Here is a 22,069-nt window from a genome sequence, read left to right as displayed (position 1 = left end):
ACCATGCCCTGGGGTGAGGGGAAAGCTTTGCTGTGGTGACGTCTCCTTAGAGATCTGTTTCCCCATCCGTGAATTGTGGAGGCTGAGCTGGGAGGCATTTGGTACAATTTGCAATTAAGACCCAAGTAGCCAACTGCAGAAGTCAACCACAGACCATGTAAAAACCCATCTATTTGAATTCCTGCCCCTCTAACTCCCATTTATACACATGAGCACACAATCCTATTCTTTCCAGACTCTATTTAAGTCTAGGAGGAAGTGGGTTGATTTTAGCACCGTAAGTGGCTGGCTCAGCATGTTGAAGTTTTTACACTTAACACAGCACCTTTCCTAGGCAGTCTCAGGAGAATCCATCCAATAAAAGGTTTTAGAAATTGTTTTCTTTTTTATATCAGCCATCTTAGAATATTTAAATTTAATTTTTTTTTTGTAATTTCAGAGCTTGGCATGTTAAGGCATTAACTTCAAGGCCACCTTGGGCTCCATAGTGAGTTTTAGGAAAGCCTGGGCTACATGGTAAAAAGATTTTTTTTGTTGTTTAAAAAACAAACAAACAACTCTCTGGGTTAAATTCCCAGTAGAGCATAAAACAAGCATAGTATCAGAAATCTTGGTTCTCTAGTAAGTTTGAGGCCAGCCTGGGCTATATGAGAGACCCTGTCTCAAAAAGTATATAAATGAATAATTTACCTCCTTTTAACTTTCTTCTGCTCTGAAGTGTGCAATAGTGAACACACCTGAGTATTTTGCTGGTAAATTGTCATGAGATGAACACACCCAGGCTACCAGCACCTAAGCGACAGAATCTTTTGGAGAATTACTTGTTCTTTGTTCTCATGGTTATAAAGCTTACTTGGTAATTCAAACTCTCTACCTCAGTCAGAGTGAATTTAGAAGGGCTAGCTAATTATAGCTTTAAATGTAAAACACTTTGACAAACTTGAAGTAGGAAGAGAGCTTCTTAAATTGATTATAATGTCACATGGTTTCTACTGAAATTATTTCACCTGGGAGAATGTCAAACTGTCCTCATTAGCAGATCACAGAAATGTGTTTGAAATTCAACTTAACAGAGACTTGTGAATTTTTAAACTAACAGCAGCTTGTTACCTGAAATATTCCTGTTTAGATTCTCTGAGTCAACCCCTTCCACTGGCCATTGCATTCTCTCCATTTCCTTTCCTCCAGCAATGTAAAGCTCTATGTTGAAAATAACATTGATTGCCTCACCACAACCACCATGGACTTTGAGTGGGTCCTGTCCTCAGATGCCACAGGTCCTCAGCTTTAGTTCCTAATTTGCAGACATTCTTAACACTGCTCTGTAGAGAACCATATTCAGGTTCGAACTCCATCCATCGGTGGGCTACCTGAGACTGCTGTTTGTAGCCTGGAAGGTCCAGGCTTGAAACAGCTCAGGTGGGTTCAGCACAGGAGTGATGCAAGAAAGTAACTGGTAGAGCTGGAGAGATAGATGGCTCAGCAGTTAAGAGCACTGGCTGCTCTTCCAGGGGTCCTGAGTTCAATTCCCAGCAACCACATGGTGTCTCACAACCACCTACAGTGGGATCTGATGCCCTCTTCTGGCCTCGAGGCAGACATGCAGATAGAGCACTCAAGTAAATATAAAGGAAGGAAGGAAGACAGGAAGGAAGGAAGGAAGGAAGACAGGAAGGAAGGAAGGAAGGAAGACAGGAAGAAAGGAAGGAAGACAGGAAGGAAGACAGGCAGGCAACTGGTGCTTCTCCTACCTCCCTGGGTAGGGGTGGGATAAAGAAACGAGCCTCCTGGAAGAGACCAATGACAGACCAAGGATAGACTGTAGTCTCTGTCTTAAACTGCAAGAAGGAGACAGGATCCCCACGCCCAAAGTAAAGGAAGGCTGTGAAGTTGTCCCGGTGAGTAAAGTGCTTGGCTTGCAAGCATGAGAACCTAAGTTTAACCCCCAGAACCCACAATCATGTGTGCTTGCAATCCCAAGCACTGGAAAGGCAGAGATTAACAGATTCCCAGGGCTTGCTAGCTTTAAGCTTGAGGAGCTTAAAAAACAGAAACAAAAAACATGAACAGTGTCTGAAGAATGACATCGGAGGTTGTCTTCTGGCCTCTACATTCATGTGTACACATATGCAGATGTACCCCACACACACACACACACACACACACACACACACACACACACACACGTTATTGTTACATCAGGCATCATAGGATAAAGCTAAAGAATGATGATACTCCTTGAGGCACACAAAGAAGGTCTCCTTTGCATTATCAATACCAATGTTGTTGTTTGTATCCATAATCTAGCAGAGGCTATCTAGAGTGATTGTTTCCCTTTCTGTTATGGTTTAAATGTGAATTATTTCCCACAGGCTTCTGTGTCTAAACACTTGGTCCCCCATTGATGGCACTGTTTTGGAAGAAGTTAAAAAAAAAAATCTCTTGAAACAGTAAGGTGGTTTGAAATAATAGTCAATATAGACCACTATTTGGGGAGGTTGTGGAGACTGTGGGACTTGGGGCCTGGCTGGCAGATACCAACCAGGCCATAAGGGAAGGGCTTGAGGCTGATAGGCCAGCTTGCTTCTTACCCAACTTCTCTGCTTCCTAATTCTTGAATATGTGAAGAGTTCCAGCTACACAGTCCTGCCTCTGTGAACACTGCCATCCTTTCCTTGCCATGTGGACTGTACTGTCTCAAACCATGGGTCAAAATAAATCCCTGACCCTCACCTAACACTTGCTTTTGTCAGTAATTCTGCCCCTCATTTTTCTTAAGGCAGGGAGTTCTCAATGTGTAGACCAGGCTACCCTTAAATTTACAGAAATCTACCATCCTTTGTCTCTCGAATGCTGAGATTAAAGACCAGCAACACCGTGGTCTGCACTAACACACTTTGTACTTTCTTTTCTCTTTTTCTTTTTTGGGGGGAGAACGGGAAGGTTTTTCAAGACAAGGTTTCTTTGTGTAGCTCAGGCTGTCCCGGAAATCTGCTCTGTAGATCACAGTGGCCTCCAACTCAGAGATCTGCCTGCCTCTGCTTCTGCCATCACTGCCCAATTCATTTGTTTCTTAAACAAGTTCCATTTGTGTAGCTCTGACACTAACACAATTTTCAAGCTGTTTTGGTCCATGTAGTCATTTACATAGCCTCAGGGAATTCATTTTTCTTTTGCTTCCTCTCTGAAATGATCCAGATACTTTGCTTTGGATCTGTCTTGTTCGCTATCTTAGATTTGTAGGTCACCTACCATGTGTTCCTTGCTTTTCTAAGAATATTAACTCCTTTGAAAGCAGGAGCAAAATTTTTTAAAAAAATAAATAAAAAATTTACTAGTTAAAAGCTCTTGAAAACAGTAACATGGTTTGGAAAAATAACCAATAAATATCATAAACACTTATAATCTAATAACTGGAAGCAAGCATCAAATGTAAGGATGCAGGTATGTAGTTACAGCAGCTCCCATGTTCAGCCAAAGCCTATAGCTGAGGGATTGTGCTGTCTACCAGCCTGTTTCTCTTGGTTTTAACATCTTAAGTTTGTTTCTCTCCCTCTGTATTTCTCCATGCCATATGAAATCTGGTTTTGCTAGGGATCTCAAGGTAAGTCCAAAACAAGGCTGCTTCAGGTAACTGGCCAGCCATGCCCCGGATTCTTTTGGAGAGAAGATCCTTCTAACTGAAATCTTCAGATACTTAATCTATGTCAATTACCAACTAATTGGAAATAACTCCATCTCCAACAACAGTGTAACTCTTAACAATCTATTAACATTCCCTCTATGAAAACACCTTCCCCCAAGGAACACAGCCTTCCACTTCCTGGGATGCCTGAGGTGCTATCCACAACAGGGTGCTAATCGACATGCATTAATTAAGTGACTGGTTATAGAATAGAAATGTTATAAAAGTCACTTTTAAAGTCAGTCCCATGTTGCAGACAACAAACAAAACTACTATCTAACAAGGTCAATAGTCAGAGAGAGCAACACTGGACCTCTCAGGATCCTAATTCTAGCTTCTCCAGCTGATACTCCATCTCTATCTCTCTTTTCCAAAGACTTGTCCCCTGGGATAACTAACAAAGCCATCACACACAAGTGGTTCCCTACATCTTAGATTATATTTTGTCCTCAGCTTCAACCACTCGGTACCATCTCAAGAAACTATCACCTGACTGTCTTACAGCGGCAATGGCAATTATTCTCTTAGCAAAGTACAGCACCCCTCCTTGGGCACCACATGAATAGAGGGAAATGAGGAAGCTACTTGAGGATGCAAGTGGATGAGTGAGGTGGGGATTCATTGACCTTCTCAGACAAAGGGCTCTTTATAAATCTTGAATACTGGCATTACTGAGTATTTCAAATGCAAAATATGCACATATCTGTTTTGCTCATTAAGATGTCTGTTCAGCCAAGGATGTAGCACCTCATTTAAATAATTACCTAATGGATTAGGTCCCACTTGTATGCCATGTCTTAAGGGTGTTCAACCAGGAGACTCTCTCAAACGCTTAGGGATGTTTGCTAATTAAAAGATGTGGAGACTGAACTGGAGGATATCCAGCTTTGGGAGAGAGCTCAAAGTTAGGTCAATAAAAATGATCACAGTCACTATTCATCAAGAGCTAACAGTACACTCTAGCAGAAATTCGAACCTGCCCTCAGATGCACAGAGGTACCTGTGTTGATGACGCCATTTTTAGAGGGCAACCCTTGCTAGCCTTCCACAGCTGAGTTCTTCCTGTTTGTCTAGCCTTGAAAATATCCCTGAGGACCATTTTTCCATTACTGAATGTGAAAACAAAGCCTAACAGCAAAACTTGTGTATCTCTAGCTGTTCGGCTTACATAACACATTTCTCGTCCAGGTTTAAGGAGAGCCTCATTTTTCAGCAAGAGAATAATAACCCACTTTAATGAAAAGAGAAGAAGAAATTAGATGTTGCCTGTGCTGTAATTTGGTGCTGGTATTTTCACAACAATCCCCCAAACAGAAAATTCAGTGTGGATTTCAGCAAGTTGCCAATTTTCAAGGGTGCCTTTGTTGCCAGTGTGGTTGTTCATTTTCATAATAAATGTGTTTGGGGAATTTAGGTTAGCTTATAAAATAATTCTAAATACCCACTGGATGCACCAGATGAGATTTGTGCATTGAGAAATCATTTATTTAAGGCCAACCAGATTTAAAAAAAAAAAAAAAAAAAAAAACAAAGGCACAGAAAAACTAATAGAAACTGAACCCAGCCCTGCTCCATGGCTACTCAGGCTAATGGGGACAGAAGCTGAAAGACCCCTGCCCCTTAGCCCTTTCTTTCTCAAGTTTGTCTCCTCTTCCTCCTGTCGGCGGCTTCCCCGATCCCCACCCCCGGCGGCTTCCACTTCCCCCGCCACCCGCCACGCCCGGCCCGAGAACGAGCACCAGGTGGGCCGGCACGAGAACAAACACCAAGTGAGCCGGCCTGGAGCCCTGCCCCTGAGCCCCCGCCCGATGAGAAACACTCCGTCCCAAGGTCTCCGCCCCCAAGGTCAGCCATCTGGACGCGGAGGGAGGGGGAATTGAGTCTGTTGTACCAGACACCAGACCTTGAGAATATGCTGATCTGGAATGGCTCTGTGTCTCATTTGAACCATCCAATAGAAATGATTCTGTATTTCGCCTCATTTGAAAGACTCTATGTTTCACCTCATTTGAATAACTCTGTACTTTGCCTCATTTGAATAACCCTGTATAGCGCCTCATATACATTGACCAATGGGAATAGCTCTGTACAATGCCTCATTAGAATTATCCAATAGAATCCCTGCTCCTAGCTTGCGCCTTTTTCCCTATATAAGGACCCCTTTCCCTTGGCTCGGCGCGCTTGGCCTCACAGAAGCTAAGTCGCCCGGGTACCCGTATCTCCAATAAAGCCTCTTGCGGTTTTGCATCCAAGCTCATGGTCTCGCTGATTCCTGGGTGTGGGTCTCCTTCTACGAAAGTACCTCTTCGGGGGGTCTTTCAAAGCATATATAAACAGAGACATATATAAAAACACAGGACAAGGTTGGTCCCATGTCAGATGTTCAATGGACTCTTCTAGAAAAGCCAGAAGAGGTTAGCAAGACTGTTTAAATTGTGGAAATATCCTACTTGAAATTGGGTTTAGACTATTTTGGCAAAGCAAATCAATTATCACACATTTAACTTCAAATGAGGAACTGAGTTTTGGGGTTGTGGCTCAGACATTCAGGGTGTATGAGGCCCTGATTTAAACCCACAGTAAAAGAAAAAAGAATATAAAATTAAAAAGCAGTTGAGATATACTCATTATTTTGTTTTATTTTAAGGATCTATTCCTGGAGCTCTTCAAGCATCTTGGTTTTCAAAGAGGAAACTCCCCAAGGCACAGGAGACTTTGTCATGAGGCACATGTTCCTGGGTTTAGGCTCTCCACCCAACTTACTGCTCTCTCCTCCTACTATTATTTAAATGAGGTGCTACATCCTTGGCTGAACAGACATCTTAATGAGCAGTGGCACTTAGGTTTAGTACCTTTGTCAGCAATTGGTTGGCTGTCTTCCAAAGGAAGCCATTCCTCTGACTTTTCTTATGGGACTACTAAACTTCAAATTACCCCAGACTAACAACTTCTCTTAGACTCTCAAAGAACAACATCTGTGCTGTTGCTTTCGAATGAGTGACTATAGTAGTACTTTTCTCATTGGGATCTCCAGCCCACAAATAATGACAAAGAGACTTATTTTTAATTATGAAACTTGGCCTTTAGCTTAAGCTTGTCCCCAGCTAGCTCTTATAACTCAAATTAACCTGCTTTTATTAATCTACATTTTGCACGTGGCTTTCCTCAGTACAACACATCTTACTTGCTCCATGTCTGCTGATGAATCCTCACATCTAGTGTCCTCCTGCTCTTTCTTTCTCTCCCTGGAAGTTCCACCTTTCACCTCCTGCCTAGCTATTGGCCATTCAGCTCTTTATTACACCAATCACAGCAATACATCTTCACAAAGTGTACAAATATCCCACAACAAGTGACTACACTTTCTTCTTCATTACTTTATAGTCACAGGCTCTCTTGGGTGTGACTTACATTGTGCTGGTACTGAGATAACACTATGACACTGGCGTTCCTAAAATTATCTTAGACATCACTAAGGTCATATTGGTTCATCCTCTTGATGTTCTTAAAGAAAGGCTCCCTTAGATAAGCCTGGTGGCACAAATCTCAGCAATTGGGGAAACTGAAGTCAGAGGATAGTGAGTTCAAGTGCTGCTTGGGCTATATAATGAGTACAAGCAACACATGGGCAACTTAGTGAGACCCTGTCTCAATATTTAAAAATAGGAAAGGAATGAAGATATAGCTCAGTAGTAAAGTGTTTGTCTAGCATGTGTGAACCCCCTAGGTCTAATCCTCAGTACCTAATAATAATAATAATAATAATAATAATAATAATAATAATAATAATAATAACAGAGGGAAAGTGGGGAGAAGGAAGAAGAAAGGAGAGGATGAGTTGGGGAGAGAGAGAGTTGGCTAGTTTTATGTCAACTTGACACAAGCTAAAGTCATCTGAGAGGAGGGAGCCTTGATTAAGAAAATGCCTCCATAAGATTGGGCTGACTTTGGAAATCAGTATGGCGACTCCTCAAGAAAATGGGAATGAGTCTACCACAAGATCCAGCAATTCCACTCCTAGGCATATACCAAAAGAAGCACATTCATATAACAAGGACATCTGTTCAACCATGTTCATAGCAGCATTATTTGTAATAGCCAGAAACTGGAAGCAGCCTAGATGCCCCTCAACTGAAGAATGGATAGAGAAGTTGTGGTACATTTACACAATGGAGTACTACTCAGCAGAAAAAAACAATGGAATCTTGAAATTTGCAGGAAAATGGATAAAACTCAAAGAAACCATTCTGAGCAAGGTAACCCAATCACAAAATGACAAACATGATATGTACTCACTCATATGTGGACCTGCTTTAAGATACATAGTAGTGACCGTGCTTTATCAGAGCTGTTTTTAATGATGTTGCTCAGAATGGTTTCCTTCCAGATGATGATTGAGAAGCTAATTTAAAAAAAGTGGTGCCAGGTACCACAAGAGTAACAGAACTGTGCCATTTTCTGGGATTTTGTTTTTTACTTTTTTTTTTTTAAATGGAGTGTGCTGGATGTCTCTACAATTTTGTTCAAATGACTGCAGAACCTGGAAAAGCTGTTGCTGCTATTGGTGCATAACATACTGCCATTATTGGTCTTTTTATATAAATATAAATATAAATATAAATATAAATATATACATATATAATTTGAATTTTTGGAAACTTTATCTATGCTGTCAACTTTGGAAAAAAAAGTATCCCAGTTTACCGTGTTGAATTGGCATTGTACAAAAATTAACAGCCATATTGGTCTAGAAATGTTGAAGTTAATTTTTCTATTTGTACAGGGGTAATGCATTGTATTAAATATATAAGGTCTTCAAAAAAAAGAAGGGATTTTGAGAGCCCATCCCATGTGAAGGGATGCTCTCTTGGCCTGGACACATGGGGAAGGGCCTAGGTCTGGCCCAGGATGATGTGGTAAACTTTGGGGAGCCCATTTTGAGGGCCTTACCCTGCTTGGGGAGTGGAGGGAGGATGGCTAGGGGCGGGTGGGATGTTGGGGGGGAGGGGAGGGAGAGGGAGAAGGAATTGACATGTGAAGCAAGCTTGTTCCTAATTTGAACTAATAAAAGAATAAAATAAAATAAAATAAAGATAAGGCTGTACACAGCCTGTAGAGCATTATCTTAATTAGTGATTGATAGGAGAGGGCCCAGCTCATTGTGGGTGGGGCCATCCCAGGACTGGTGGTCTTGGGTGTATAAGAAAGCAAGCTGAGCAAGCCTTGATGAGCACATTAGTAAAGAAGCACTCCTCCATGGCCTCCGCATCAGCTCCTGCCTCTCAGTTCCTGTTTCAATTGAGTTCCAGTCCTCATTTCCTTTGATGATGAGCAGTGATGTGGAAATGTAAGCCAAACAAACCCTTTCTTCCCCAGGTTGCTTTGGTCATGGTATTCTGTCACAGCAATAGTAACCCTAAGACAGGCATGTGGGAAAGAGCCAGACAGAGATTCCACTGCCTTGTTTCCATTCATCCTCTCCTCTGGCCTCTTCCTTCTTCCTTCAGTTCACTTTCTTGCTAGTTCCCTTTTTTTTCTTTCTTTACATTGTCCTTATATACATTATATATCTTCAGTAACATAACTCCTCACTAACTTAGTGACTGCTAACTACTCCATTAAGGCCTACTTTTCTCCATTTGGGGCTTGCTAGGCAGAGATTCCAGGATAACTTCAAGTGGGGCCATTTTAGGGAGGCGTCTAATATCATATACCCAGTCTAGGCATTTCCTTTTTATTAATTGTATCGATCACCATCCCCAGAGGAAAGACAGAAACCCTGGCACAGATATTTTGCAGAAAAACTTGCAACTGCCAAGAGCTATTTCAATTACTGCTCAACGATTAAAAGAAAGGCCAGGAAGACTTCACCCTTTGTTTCTTGTCTGACCTATTTCTATCTTCCCCGTCTGAATCATTAACAACGTTCTGTATTATTTTTCTAGACAAGTATCCTAGCCACTCCAAAAAATTCCTTTATGCACATTTTTATTGAATTGAGTCAAGGGAGGTCTGAAAGTTAACTGAAGTGAGCCCCAGGGCACCAGGATGCTGGACAGAGGCACTTTCGGCTGAGTGGAAGTCCAGCCTCCACCAAGCCATCCTGTTTGGCTGCCTTTGATGCAGACACCACAGAGCCTGTTCCTGCATCAGATTCAACTCACAGCATTAACTTTTCCAAGAATGGCACTATAGGCAAGTCAGATTTCCCATCAGACCATGTCTAAGGGAGAGTTGATAATCCACAGTGGTTTCCTACTGAATGAGGAAACTAAAGTAGAGCTTTTATTGCATGACTTGGGTTTCTTTTGTAAGTCAGCCAACTAATATATTCATTGAGGCTTAGACCATGGCCCCAGAGCGGTATTAGGTGCATGAAGTATGAATGCAGATAAGAAGGCTGGAATGCCGCCTTTCTGAGGCGTGCTGTCTGGCCTCTGTCTCCCTTTCTACAATCATCTCTCCATATGGTTAGGAAATTAAAGGAGAGGATCTTTACTTACAAAGTCATTCATCAGCCTAGAAAGGCAATGCTGTCCTGCAATTGCAGCAGTGCTCTGGAAGGCTTAGGTAACATTAAGCAAAGTGGATTTCCCTTTGTAACGTTGCAATGACAGTAAGTGCCTACAGAAATGGCTGCTTACCAACTCGGTAATAATGTTTATGAAGTACATTGCAGAATTTGGAAGATGGCCACTAGGTGCATTGCAAGATGTAAAACTTTTTTCCTGTTTGCCTGTCCAATTCATCAGAAACTGATCGTTATTCCTTAAGGAAGAGCAGGAACTAGTCGTTTGAACTGAGTTGCTTATTATAGACTGCTGTGAGGGACCTGGGTATAGCAATTATTGATGAGGAAGGATGGGAGTGCTCGGGAGAGTCCAGCAATCAGTGGGAAAGCACTCTGCATATTTCCAGGCTATTGGATTCCAGTCATGACTTTGAATCCTAGGTGGACTGCTACAGAGAAGAGATTTATAGCTGGTGGTGGAGTATTAAATCACACAATAGCACTCTAGGTATAACTGCATGGAAAGCCAGTCCCAAGATCAACAGTACTTCCCATTTGCTGAGCAGTCTTAAATACCAGGAAACACACAGGTACAGTGTACAAGAAGCCTATAGCAAAACAAAAGTCACCAGAGTTGATTATGTTAAGTACCCAAAACATCAAGACGAATAGATTTTATCCAAACATTTGGCATCAGATGATTTGAATCAAATTTTCTCACTTTTATTCACCAAAGGGGGTTGACACAGAGAAAAGGATGCATCATTCATGTTTGTCACCGTAGCAGGGAGAGGGACCAATGATGCCTGTTGTTAGTCCTATCCCATAACTTAGCATGTCAGTGAAGGCATCAGGAAGCCAGGCTCTTCCCCATGTTCCTGAAAGCTGCCCTCAATATAGTGCTCATCCTTGTGATTGTCCTCTCAGAGTGGCAAACTATCAGACATCACACCTTCAACACCTGCCTGTACAGGCTAAATCAAGGGAGTCTCTTCCTAGCATAAAAAAAGACCTCTTCCATGCCCCTTCTCTCAAACACTTCTTCCTTCATCTCATTTGCTAGAGCTTGGCCACAGGTGTTTTCCCTAAGTCAATCATTGGCCAAGAGACACCAATCTGCATCAGTTGATTTAAGCAGAGTGACTGGTACCTAAACAACTTTAGAGTTCCCTGTGCAAAGAAGACTGGGGAAAGGGAGAGCGCAAATGGACGGACAAGCAAATCTGCGTTGTTGTAAAGTTTCCCATGATAGCTTTTTATATGAGTCTGTTGTGATGGGTGATGTTTTAATGAGCTGTTGTATTGTTATCTTTGCTGTGGCTATGACAGAGTAATCACAGAACCTTCTCCAAGAGAGGAAAGGTCTATGTTGGCTCCTGGTTTCAGACTGTTCATTCTATGGTTGCTGGGCCCCTAGACTTGGGTAGACATCATGGCTGCTGAGGCCTGCATCAGAAGAAGGTAGTTCATACATAATTCACAACAGGAATCAGAGAGCACAGAAGAGGTCCCAGGATAACCTCCAAGAGCCTGTCCTCAGTGACCTTCTTCCTCCCACCCAGTCTCATCTTCTAGCATCTACCATCTCCAAATTAGGACCACCAGGTAGAGTCAAGTAGCTCAGACACCAGCCTACGGACATCAGTTCCTATTTAAACTATATCAGCTGCCTTCAACATTCCAAAAAGTGGTTAAAAATTATATGAAGTAAGTCCAACCTTTCACTTTAGAGAACACTTTCTAATCCTTCTGGTTACTTCTTAAGAAAAAAGCCTATTGAGAAAATGGGAGCTTGAGTCTACAGTGAGGATGGCTATGAGGAATGCATCCCTTCTGAATTTGAGTAAATAGCCATGTAGCAGTAGAGAGGGCCCAAGAAGAGACAAGGAACTCATGCAGCTGGGACTACTGAGGTTAGATGTCAGTTTTGTCTTTCCTATGTTGAAATGTCCTTGTCATAGGAGGCTTTGGGTATCCAGTAAAATGCAAAGCATATCCCAAAGCCATCTTTGTATTAGCAGCATCTTCAGTAAAAACAAGTATCCAGGAATAGGTTGATAAGAGCAATCTGAAAAGTAATTTCTAAAGAGCAAGAACTCATCATCGATCCAGATAGGCAAGCAAATCCAGCTAGGTGAGAATCGTCCAGGACTGGGGAGGATGGGGTAGAAAAGAGTGCCTTACAATGGATGCATGACTTCTTGGGGTGATAAAAATGTTCTAAAATCAGACAGACAGTGGATATCCTAGGTAGGTTTCTCTGTCACTTCGATATAAAACTGAGCAAAAGCCACTTGGAGAGGAAAGGGTTTATCTCATGTTAGAGCTTATAGGAACTCAAAGCAGGAACTGAAGCAGAGACCAAGAGACCTGCCTTGATCCCCATGGCTTTCTCAGCCTGGTTTCTTATATGCATCAGGACTACCTGCTCAGGAGTGGTACCACCTACAGTGAACTGGGCCTTCCCACATCAATCATTAATCAACAGAACACTCCTGGAGACTTGTGTACAAGTCAATCGGATGGGGTTAGCTTCTCAGTTGTGGTTCCCTTTTTGCAGATGATTCTAGCTTGTAGCAAGTGGACAAAACTAACCAGCACTGTGGCAATGATTATACAGTTCTGTAAATACATTAATGCCTAGTAATCAAGCACTTAAAATGAGTGATTATTTTGGCACCTAACATATTTTGATTGTATTCTAAAGATTATTTTTTAATGATCAGCGCAGAAGCCATCAGCAGCATTGAGCAATGGAAGCAGAGAGAGGATGAGCTAGGAATCCTGGGAAATCCAGTGAAGGACTGACCTTTTCAAAGTTACAGGAGGTGAAAAGGTGAAAGAGTTATTTTAACTTGAGTATTAAAGGAGTCATTGATCCAAATGCTGCCTAGCCAGGTATATTGAGTTATAAACAGCAACTGAGCCTTTTGTTCTACTTGACTTGTCAGAGTGTGTCAACTCTCTCTGGTTACTTACAAACAGAATTTTGTGCGCGCACGCGCGCGCGCGCGCGCGCGCACACACACACACACACACACACACTTTTCTTAAAAAGTAAAGTGTCGTTCATTCCCATCCTCACAGGAATGAGAGAGAGAGAGAGAGAGAGAGAGAGAGAGAGAGAGAGAGAGAGAGAGATGAATAAACCAAAAATCAATGATTGTTCTTGGACCAATTTGAGAACTGAAGGAGCAAATTGACACCCCTAACTCTGGAGGGCTAGGTTGATGGAGACAGGTACAGCTAAGATCTTACATGAACTAGAAGTCACTAGAGCTATAATTAGTATAAATACTTAGATATCTATTTTCATAATTTATGGATGAATTTGGCTGTCTATGAAAATAATGAATAACTAACTGGGGACCACAGGTTTGTGTGCACTCATCCATTCATAGGTTTGACATCTAAGAATTCCACAATTGGAAAAGGGTTGAAAGAGATTCACTAGCTTTCAGGAAGAGGAAGGTGAAAAGTGACTTTGTGAGAGATTCACAGAGCACTTTCCCAACAATGATCCCTTCTCCAAGTAACAAGATGTAGCAGAGGCTCTCCTACCTGAGGAAAGGGCCTTTATTCCTCCTATAATAGGCCTCTCTAGCTTTCCTGTATGATCTATGAGGAGGGGAGAAGCTAAGAAACATTTGCAAAGAGGAACAAAGCTAAGGACACAGGCCCACTAAGAATGGGACTTAGTAAGAATGCATAGCCAAGATAGGGAATCATCCAAGATTTGGATGGATGAAGAAAAGATTGATGGATTGAAGATGGATGATGGATGGATGGATAGATACAAGCATTAATCCATGGATGATGAGAGAATAATGGAGAAAATGACACATTAATATAATACTATTCAATAATAAAAAATAAATTATTTTTCTTGCAGCACCATGGATGAAGCTGGAGGATACTAAGTTAAATAAGTATAGAAAGACAATTACCGCATGCTCTCACTCAAATGTGCAACCTAAAAATGTTGAATTCATAGAACTATTGAACAGTGGTGAGCTAGAACATAGAAAGAAGGGTGGGTCACTTATTGCATACCACAATGCAGTTAAATAGAGGATCCTAAGAGTTGTCAGTCCAGGGTGACCATGGTTCACAACAACTTATATGATGTATAAATAACTATATGAGAGGAGTTTGGAATTTCTCAACACAAAGAAATTATATGTATAGAAAAATGTTTTATATTCTTTTCTATTGTTGGAATAAAATGCTCTCACCAAAAGCAACTGTGGAGGGGAAATGATTTGTTTCACATTACACTTCCAGGACACAGTCCATCACTGAAGGAATTCAAGGCAGGAACTGAAAGGCAAGAACCTAAAGATAAGAACCATAGAGGAATTCTTATTGCTGGCTCATGTTTTGTAGTTTCATTATAGAGCCTGGGACCACCTGCTTAAGGACTGGTGTCACCCACAATGGGCTGGTCCTGCCTATGACTAATAATCAAGACAATCACTTACATATATGCCCAAAGACCAATCTGATCTAGGCAATTTCTTATTTGAGGCTTCTCCTCTCAGATGACTACATGCTGTGTCAAGTTTTCAAAGCTAACTAAGACAAGAAGGCAATGACATTTACCCTGAAATGGTCCCTACACACTTCTATAGAGCACATCTCTTGCCCCCACACCTTATAACCACACCAACAAGGATCCATTATAATGCCTGGACTGCAGCAGAAGGAGCTGAAGACAAGAGAGAGAGAGAGAGAGAGACAGAGAGAGAGAGACAGAGAGAGAGACAGAGAGAGAACAAGTACAGATTTTGGAGTCTAGCACTACAGTTGCTGCAAACAGTACAGAGCCCAATTCTAGCCCTGTGAACATGACACCTCTCATTTAGAGGTCTATTTGCCTCAGCTCTATCCTCCAGCTTTGTCAATCATTTGGCTTTCTACACAAGAAAATAATTAACTATTGCTGTGTAGCTGTTTTCTCCAAATTGAAACATCCCCTTCTAGAAAAGGTAGTGAGGAACCTCCGGAACTAAAATTCACAAGTAAGTTATAAGACTCACTAGGGCCCTCCCTGACCTTATGTAAGATATAAATAATTGCTGGGGGAGAGGGAACTCTTGAGAGGCTCAGCATGCAAGTTGAGCAGAGAGTTCTAGGAATACATCTTTGTGAGTCATCACTCATGCTAGGTGGGCCTTTGGTGATACAACTATCTTTGAGTCATTCAATCTCCTGTAACCCCTCTCTCCTGCTCCATGGAAGAAACCCATTAGTTCACTAAGTTAGACTTGGGTGGAGTCATTTCTTAGGTCTATGGTTAGTACCCTATCTGAGATGAATAATATCTGTTCATATCCCCTCAGGGAAAGTCATAGCAACAGGGGTGCCAAATGGTAAGAAAATAAGTAGGTCTAAAGAGACAAAGCAGGTATCTACATTGAAATGGGATGTGTTCAACACAGCCTTTAGAATTATCTGATCGGGCCAGGGCAGTGGAGGCACACGCATTTAATCCCAGCACTGGGGAGGCAGGGGCAGGTGGATCTCTGTGAGTTGGAGGCCTGCCTGGTCTGCAAAGCTACAGAGAGAAACCCTGTTTCAAAAGGCAAAAAAAAAAAAAAGGAAGAAATACAGAAAAGAAAAAGAATTATCTGAAAGAGAATTACAAATAACTATGTTATGGTCTCTCACGTAAAAAAAAAGCAGACAGTATGCAAAAACAGACAGATCAGAAGCAAATCCATGGAAACTAGGGAAGGATCAAAAAGAAATGATAGATATTGATAACAAAAAATATGGCAAGAAAAATAAATGAAGAATCCCTCTGACTGGCTCACCAGTGGACTAAACTCAGCTAAGAGTCAGTGAATTTATAGATGGTGCCATCAAAAAAATTCCTAAGCTCACACCTGGGTGTGATGGTGTATGCCTATAATCCTGGCATTTGAAAAGTGGAGACAAGAAGGTAGGAAGTTTAAGGCCAGCCTCAACCTCATGAGAACTTGAGGCCGGCCTGGTCTATATAAAAACCTATCTCCGAAAAATAAAATAACCTTCAAATTAATTAATTATCCTCCTTCAAATAAATAATCCCCCAAATATGCAAAAAATCCTACTTCTGTCAGTTAGATTAGGATTTGTGAATTTCACCTGTTTTGTTTTGTTTTGTTTGTTTGTTTGTTTTTTTGAGCATTGCTATCAAAGATGTAGAGTATCAGGCCCCATGACAAGGGGTGACTGCTCTTAGAGGAGTTTAGGTCACTAGTCAGCTGTGCTCCTTTCTCCAGCAATGTGCAGCCACCTTCTCATCTGTGCAGCCCTGCCCATCCTTTCCCCACTGTTTCTCACTGACCCATGCTACAAGCATTAGCTGAGAGCTAGATAGCATTCAAAGAGAGGAGGCCAGCACCAAGAATGACAGTATGACACCTTGTTGGACTTCAGAGAAAAGTTACAGTGTTGAGAGAGGGCAGTGTGTAGCAGGTTCCTTCAGTGATCTTGAGAGCTAAAGACAGTGCAGGGATCTGGGGAATGGGGTCTGACCTGCCAGCTTCTACTAACCAGGGAATGGGTCCCAGCACTGACTTGTGACCCTGTGATGTACTTTTTCCCAGGGATTCTTCATTGCTATCATGCTGGGTGGTTTTGCTTTCAAATTTTAGCATGTCTTTTTTTATCCTTCCCTAGTTTTCATCCCTCAGCTTGTTACCTGTCTTCTCTTGTGTACTGTGTGCTTTTCCCAAGAGACCTTAAGTAGAGACTCCCAAATTTTGTCTAAATAGTGTGACAGAACTTTCGTGATAAGTCTTTCTGGGTTTTCTTATCCGGTCACCATAATCACCTCCAACTTGACTAGATTGTAGTTGGGGACATCTTAAATATGTAATTAACATTTAAAACTAGTAAGTAAACTTTCAGTAAACCAAATTACCCTCCATTAACACGGATAGGCCTCTTCCAGTTAGTTTTCAGCCTTAGGGCCAACACTAAGATTTCTGGAGGAAATTCTGCCTCAAGACTTCAGCACAGGGGCCATTCTTGAGTTTGCCACAGATTTCATACTAGCCACCCCCACAATCATGAATTTCTCAATGCCCTGATCTCTTCTATTTCTCTAGTGCACTCTAAAAGAATGTTTCATCAAGTTTGTTGTCATTAAAGGATTCATCTTTTTGCAACTTGTGCAAACCCACACTTGTGGGTTTTTTTGTGCAAAGGGGAATTTTGTGCAATAAAAAATTATTCTTTGATGGTATAAAAAGAAATCCCAGGATTCCTTCAACTTTGTTGCTTTTAATTAATTCTCAGCTTTACAATGGTGTAGCAGGACATTGTCCTCTGGCATGCTGGTGTCAAAATTAGCACTTTTTATTTTAATTTTTAAAACGCCCATTGCAATTCTGATTTTTCTACTGTATCCACTTCCAACTTCTGGACTTTGGTGGCGCTCCTGAAAGCAACTGATTGCCTGGAAGAAGCAGGAGAGAAGGACCAGCTGTAGCCCTAATTCCGTTTGTTCACCAGATTGCAGAGACCTGCCAATGAGCCAAAACCTGACTTCTGCTTTTTAGGTTGTTTCGGTTTTTTTAAATAACAGAAAAATATAAGATGCCACTATCTGAGCCTTTCAGGAAGATGCTGGCTAGCAAGAGCAGCCTTGGGGTCAGGGTCCCTCTCTTGTATTCCTTTTTGGTGGCTGCTGCATCTAGTCTATCTCCATCTCCATTTGTACTTCTATCTGGTATAGCTGGTTTTCATTCCTCAGTAGGAGATGGTACTTTACTCCTTTATAGTTTTCTTTGCTGGAAATTCTTTGTTGTTGTTTGTTTTATCATTTTAAATCCAACTGCTGGGGTAATTTGGGAAGTTCCCAATGGCAGCTGGGAGTGTAGCTCAGTTGGTAGAGAGTTTGCCTAGCGTGCAGGAAGCCCTGGTTTCAGTCCACAGCATCACATTAGACTGGGCTTTGCTTGCTGGTAATCTCAACACTGGGAAGGTAAAACCAGGAAAGTCAGAAGGTCAATGTCACCATTGGAAATGGTAAAATGAAAGGAAGCTCCCAATAGCTTGGTACCTGCACAGCAGCTACCGTATTCCACACATGGGAATTTATGTTCTGCCCAACAGAACATACATGTGTCTGAAACAAACTCTAATAACCCACCTCTTTACAGATAGACTCACACTTTATTTTTGACAAATATAAGATAGAAAAATATCATAATGCGAATGTAGCAGTCGCTCTTTTTGTAACAGAGTCCTGGGGTGTGCAGTGTGACTCAGGTTGCCTTCCAAGGTGGCCTGACTCCCTTCTGACTTTTCTACAGTCAACACTGAATCACATTCCAGCCACTGCATTTGCTTGCAAGAGTATTACATGGGGGAAATGGGCTTTTTAAAAGGTTATAGCATTCAATAATAAATATTATAAAGCAAGAAACCCAAACAGCCTTTAAGATATATAATTACAAAGAGCAAACTTTAGACTTCATAATGAAAGCTAAGAACACGTCTTCAAAATAGCTTCAACATTTCCTATTAATATGTAATAGAATAATAGAATACTCGTTAAAAAATGAAGGAAGGAATATTCGAGTAAACACGATATTGCAGATGACCCGAGGAGTAAACAATTCAGTGTATTTATAAATGTCATTTCAACAATATACTCTTTGCCTCACAGGCAATAAAAACTATTGTCTGTCATCAGAAATGTGCCCCTGAATGTGATCTTTGAACTTACTAAGTGATGTCATCAATGCTACAAGCCGTCTTTGGAAGGGAAGGCTGAGGGACACTTGGTACATGCAAATATTTGGTTACCATCATAAAGACAAAAAAAAAAAAACAAATGTCCAGGAGTCTGAAGCTGAAACCACTTTTGATTTTGTTAAGCACCTGCACGGGTGTCGTCCTTCTGTGGCACCCCAGGCAAAGTCCCACTAGATAAATAATAAATAGGTGCTGATTCGTCTCTGTCTGTCCCTTTCAACTTATCTTTGCTTTTCTTCCCCTACTCCTCAGAATAAAACTGGAGGCCCCACCTTAGACATTATTTCTACCATATAGAATCACCGTATGTACATATGTACATACATGCATGTCATTTTCAAGGACTGGGTAACTCCTCATTTTCTACCAAATAATCCTTCTTCATGTACTTAGTTCCCCTAACCAACCGCCATACGTCCAAGTAAGCATCCTTCAGAGATCTCCTACCCACGTCATCAGAATGCTCTTCTATTCGTGAGCTCCCAGACACCAGAGAGACGCCTCTGGGGCTGCCCCTTGCCTCCTGCCCACCTTGCTGTACTGAGCCACCTGCCCCTTGTGCACCCTCTTGCCAGCTATTTCCACCCTCAGAGGGCAGCTCCTCCATGGCAAAAGGCAGCTGGTCCCCACTTGGTTGTGGTTCCTCTCCTGCTGCCTGAGATTCCAAATTCTCGTAGTTGCTTTGCCTTCTGGTCTCCACGAATTTGGCCACACAGTAAATGATGGAGCCCAGGGTGTTCACCACGACTCCGGCAATAAACAGAGAGGTGGGCTCCACGTCGCTGAAGGCCACCATGCCCACCGTGATAGTGGCTATGCTCTTCACCACGCCCACGAAGCTGGTGGTCACTGCAGAGTTGATGTAGGTGCAGTGCAGTGTGGTGAAGTTCATGGCACAGCCGATCAGGATACAGGCCACAAAGATGGAAACCATGGCCGGATCCTTCCAGCCTGGGAAAGTCCAGGCGTGGATGGAGTCGGTGCTGGCGAAGGAGAAGATGACCAGTAGAGGGGTGGCCGAGACCGCAATGACATACTGTGCGGTGAGAGGCCCGTGTTCCGTGTCTGTGCTCGCCTTCTGGATCAGCACCAGGTAGGCTGCGTGCACCAACACCGCCAGCACGCCCGTTATGTACCCAACGGGGTCGCCTGTCAGGTCGCCAGCTCCTGAGCGCACCAAGACGGTGGAGCCAGCGCGGGAAAGAAAAAGAGAGGAGACACAGTGTTGGTGGGGGTGGGTATCCACTCCGGGAAGCATGTCGTGTTGGAAAAACCCGCTTAACATCCCACTTTTGCTCACGAATTTCCCGGGTACCCAACAGAAGCCCTTCGCGCCTCCATCACTGTGTCAAAATGCAGCAGTCAAGCCCAGTCAATGCACCCTGTCTTCCGTTAGCCAGGATGAAGGCCACCGAGAGCTCAGGTGCTCTCGGGGTGGGTCCCTTGGCGTCTCTGAACCCGAACGGAGGTCACCTGGGCGGGTGGTTCCTCCACCCCGCCCAGTGGGCACCGGAAGGGAGAGGGAACCCCAGTTAGTGGCCTCACCCGGGCGCGCGCCGGGACCCCGGAAAAAGGGTTTCCGCGCTGCGGACTGCTGGATCCTCCCTGCCCCTCCCGCACCTGAGCCCCAGGCTGGTCCCTTCTGCCTAGCGCCCGGGTACTCCGAAGGAGCCTGGGTCACCCAGGCTTCACTCCCATCTCTCTAGCTTCCCAGCCCCGCGTGATCCGAGGAAGTTCCCAGGCCCCTTCCTTCCGGCTCAGTCCGGGTCTGGACTCCAGCTCTGGGCTCAGGCGACTCTCCATCCCTCCGGGAGGAAAGGGCTGAACCAGAAAGACCCGGGTGGGGACGACGCTCTAAGAAGAAGGGCGGGGGGGGGGGGGCGGAAGCCGGGCCCTAGGGTTGGGGCGGGGGAGGGCTGATGGAGGAGGCTGGAAGGCTGAGGAAGGCTGCGCAAGGTCTCAGGAGCAAAGTCCCCTTTGTGAGCCCAAGGACCACTCAAAGCTCTCCGCCTCTCTCTGCCTCAGTCTACCCATCTGGCAGTGAGGGCGTTGCACCGAGTGGTCCCCGCGGTCTCTACCGGGTGGGGTGGGTGGACCGGGGATTGGCGCGGGTCCCGCTCACCTGCCAGGGCGGCGCCGCAGGTGGTGATGAGCACGGCAGCCAGCACCCCCGGCGAGGGCGCGCCGTTCTTGAGCACCAGCACACCGATGAGCATGGTGACTAGGGGCAGGCAGCGCTTGAAGACTACGTACATGGGCAGGCTGAGGCCGCGCAGCGACCAGAGAGTGAGGCTGGACTGCAGCGTGGAGAGCACCGCGACCCCCGCGAAGGAGCGAGCCAGGCTCAGGCCGAAGGGGGGCACGGCGATGAGCCCCAGGCGCCGCAGCAGCTCCAGGCTCAGCGCCGCGGTGGAGCTGGTCAGGCACTGCACCAGGGTCAGGAAGGAGAACTGGTAGCGGCTGATGAGGAACTTGAGCAGGATGTTGAGCGAGCCAGAGAAGACCCCGTGCGCGATAGCCACCGAGATGCCCAGCACGCGGCCCCGGCACAGCTGCCGCATCGCGCCGACCCCGCCGCAATCGGCGGTGGCGGAGCTCCGGACTGGCGGGAGGGGAGCGGAGAGGCACGGGGCGAGGGCGGTGGGGGCGCGGGCTCGGCCGCGGGGCGAAGCGAAGGGCTGGGAGTGCGGGCTTGGCTGCCAAGGGCAGCTCCAGCCGGGCGTCCTCGCTGCTCAGCGGCTCCGCGTGTGACTGCCCCACAGCTCCCGGGAGGCGGGGGCGGGGGACTCCGAAAAGTGACAAGGGTGGGGGACCGGTCTGAGAGGAGTGGCGGGAATCCCAGCGACCAGGACTTGGAAGTAGGTGAGGAGCCGCGTTGAGCTGTGTCCTGCGCGGTTCCCGGGTCAGGCAGGACGCTCTTCGGAGTGCGGGCTGGCGACTGGTCCACTGGGGCGGCTGCCCTGGGAAGGGATGAATCTGCGCCCCTCTGGCATCCAGTGCCCACCTGTGTCAGCTGTCGGGGTGCGACTCCTCCTTCCCTCCCACAGCGGCAGAACAGTGGGGTGCGGGCTGGGGGATCCCCTGCACAGCAATTAGAAACAACAGCGCTCCAGCACTGAACA

At 44.3% G+C, this 22,069-nt stretch overlaps 1 protein-coding gene across 1 annotated transcript; it reads right to left on the bottom strand.

Annotated features, from left to right (window-relative positions):
* Positions 1-19,284: 19,284 nt before the first annotated feature.
* Positions 19,285-21,508, bottom strand: Slc35d3 (solute carrier family 35 member D3). The gene is made up of 2 exons (XM_027401937.2): positions 21,070-21,508; positions 19,285-20,114 (listed from the first exon to the last, which is right to left on the bottom strand). Exons 1-2 carry the CDS (start codon positions 21,506-21,508, stop codon positions 19,285-19,287), a joined length of 1,269 nt encoding a protein of 422 aa, XP_027257738.1.
* Between the last annotated feature and the right edge of the window lie 561 nt (positions 21,509-22,069).

The sequence above is a fragment of the Cricetulus griseus genome, chromosome 2, assembly GCF_003668045.3.
Source record: "Cricetulus griseus strain 17A/GY chromosome 2, alternate assembly CriGri-PICRH-1.0, whole genome shotgun sequence".
NCBI classification, from domain to species: Eukaryota; Metazoa; Chordata; class Mammalia; order Rodentia; family Cricetidae; genus Cricetulus; species Cricetulus griseus.
This window is presented reverse-complemented; position numbering and strand designations above follow the sequence as displayed.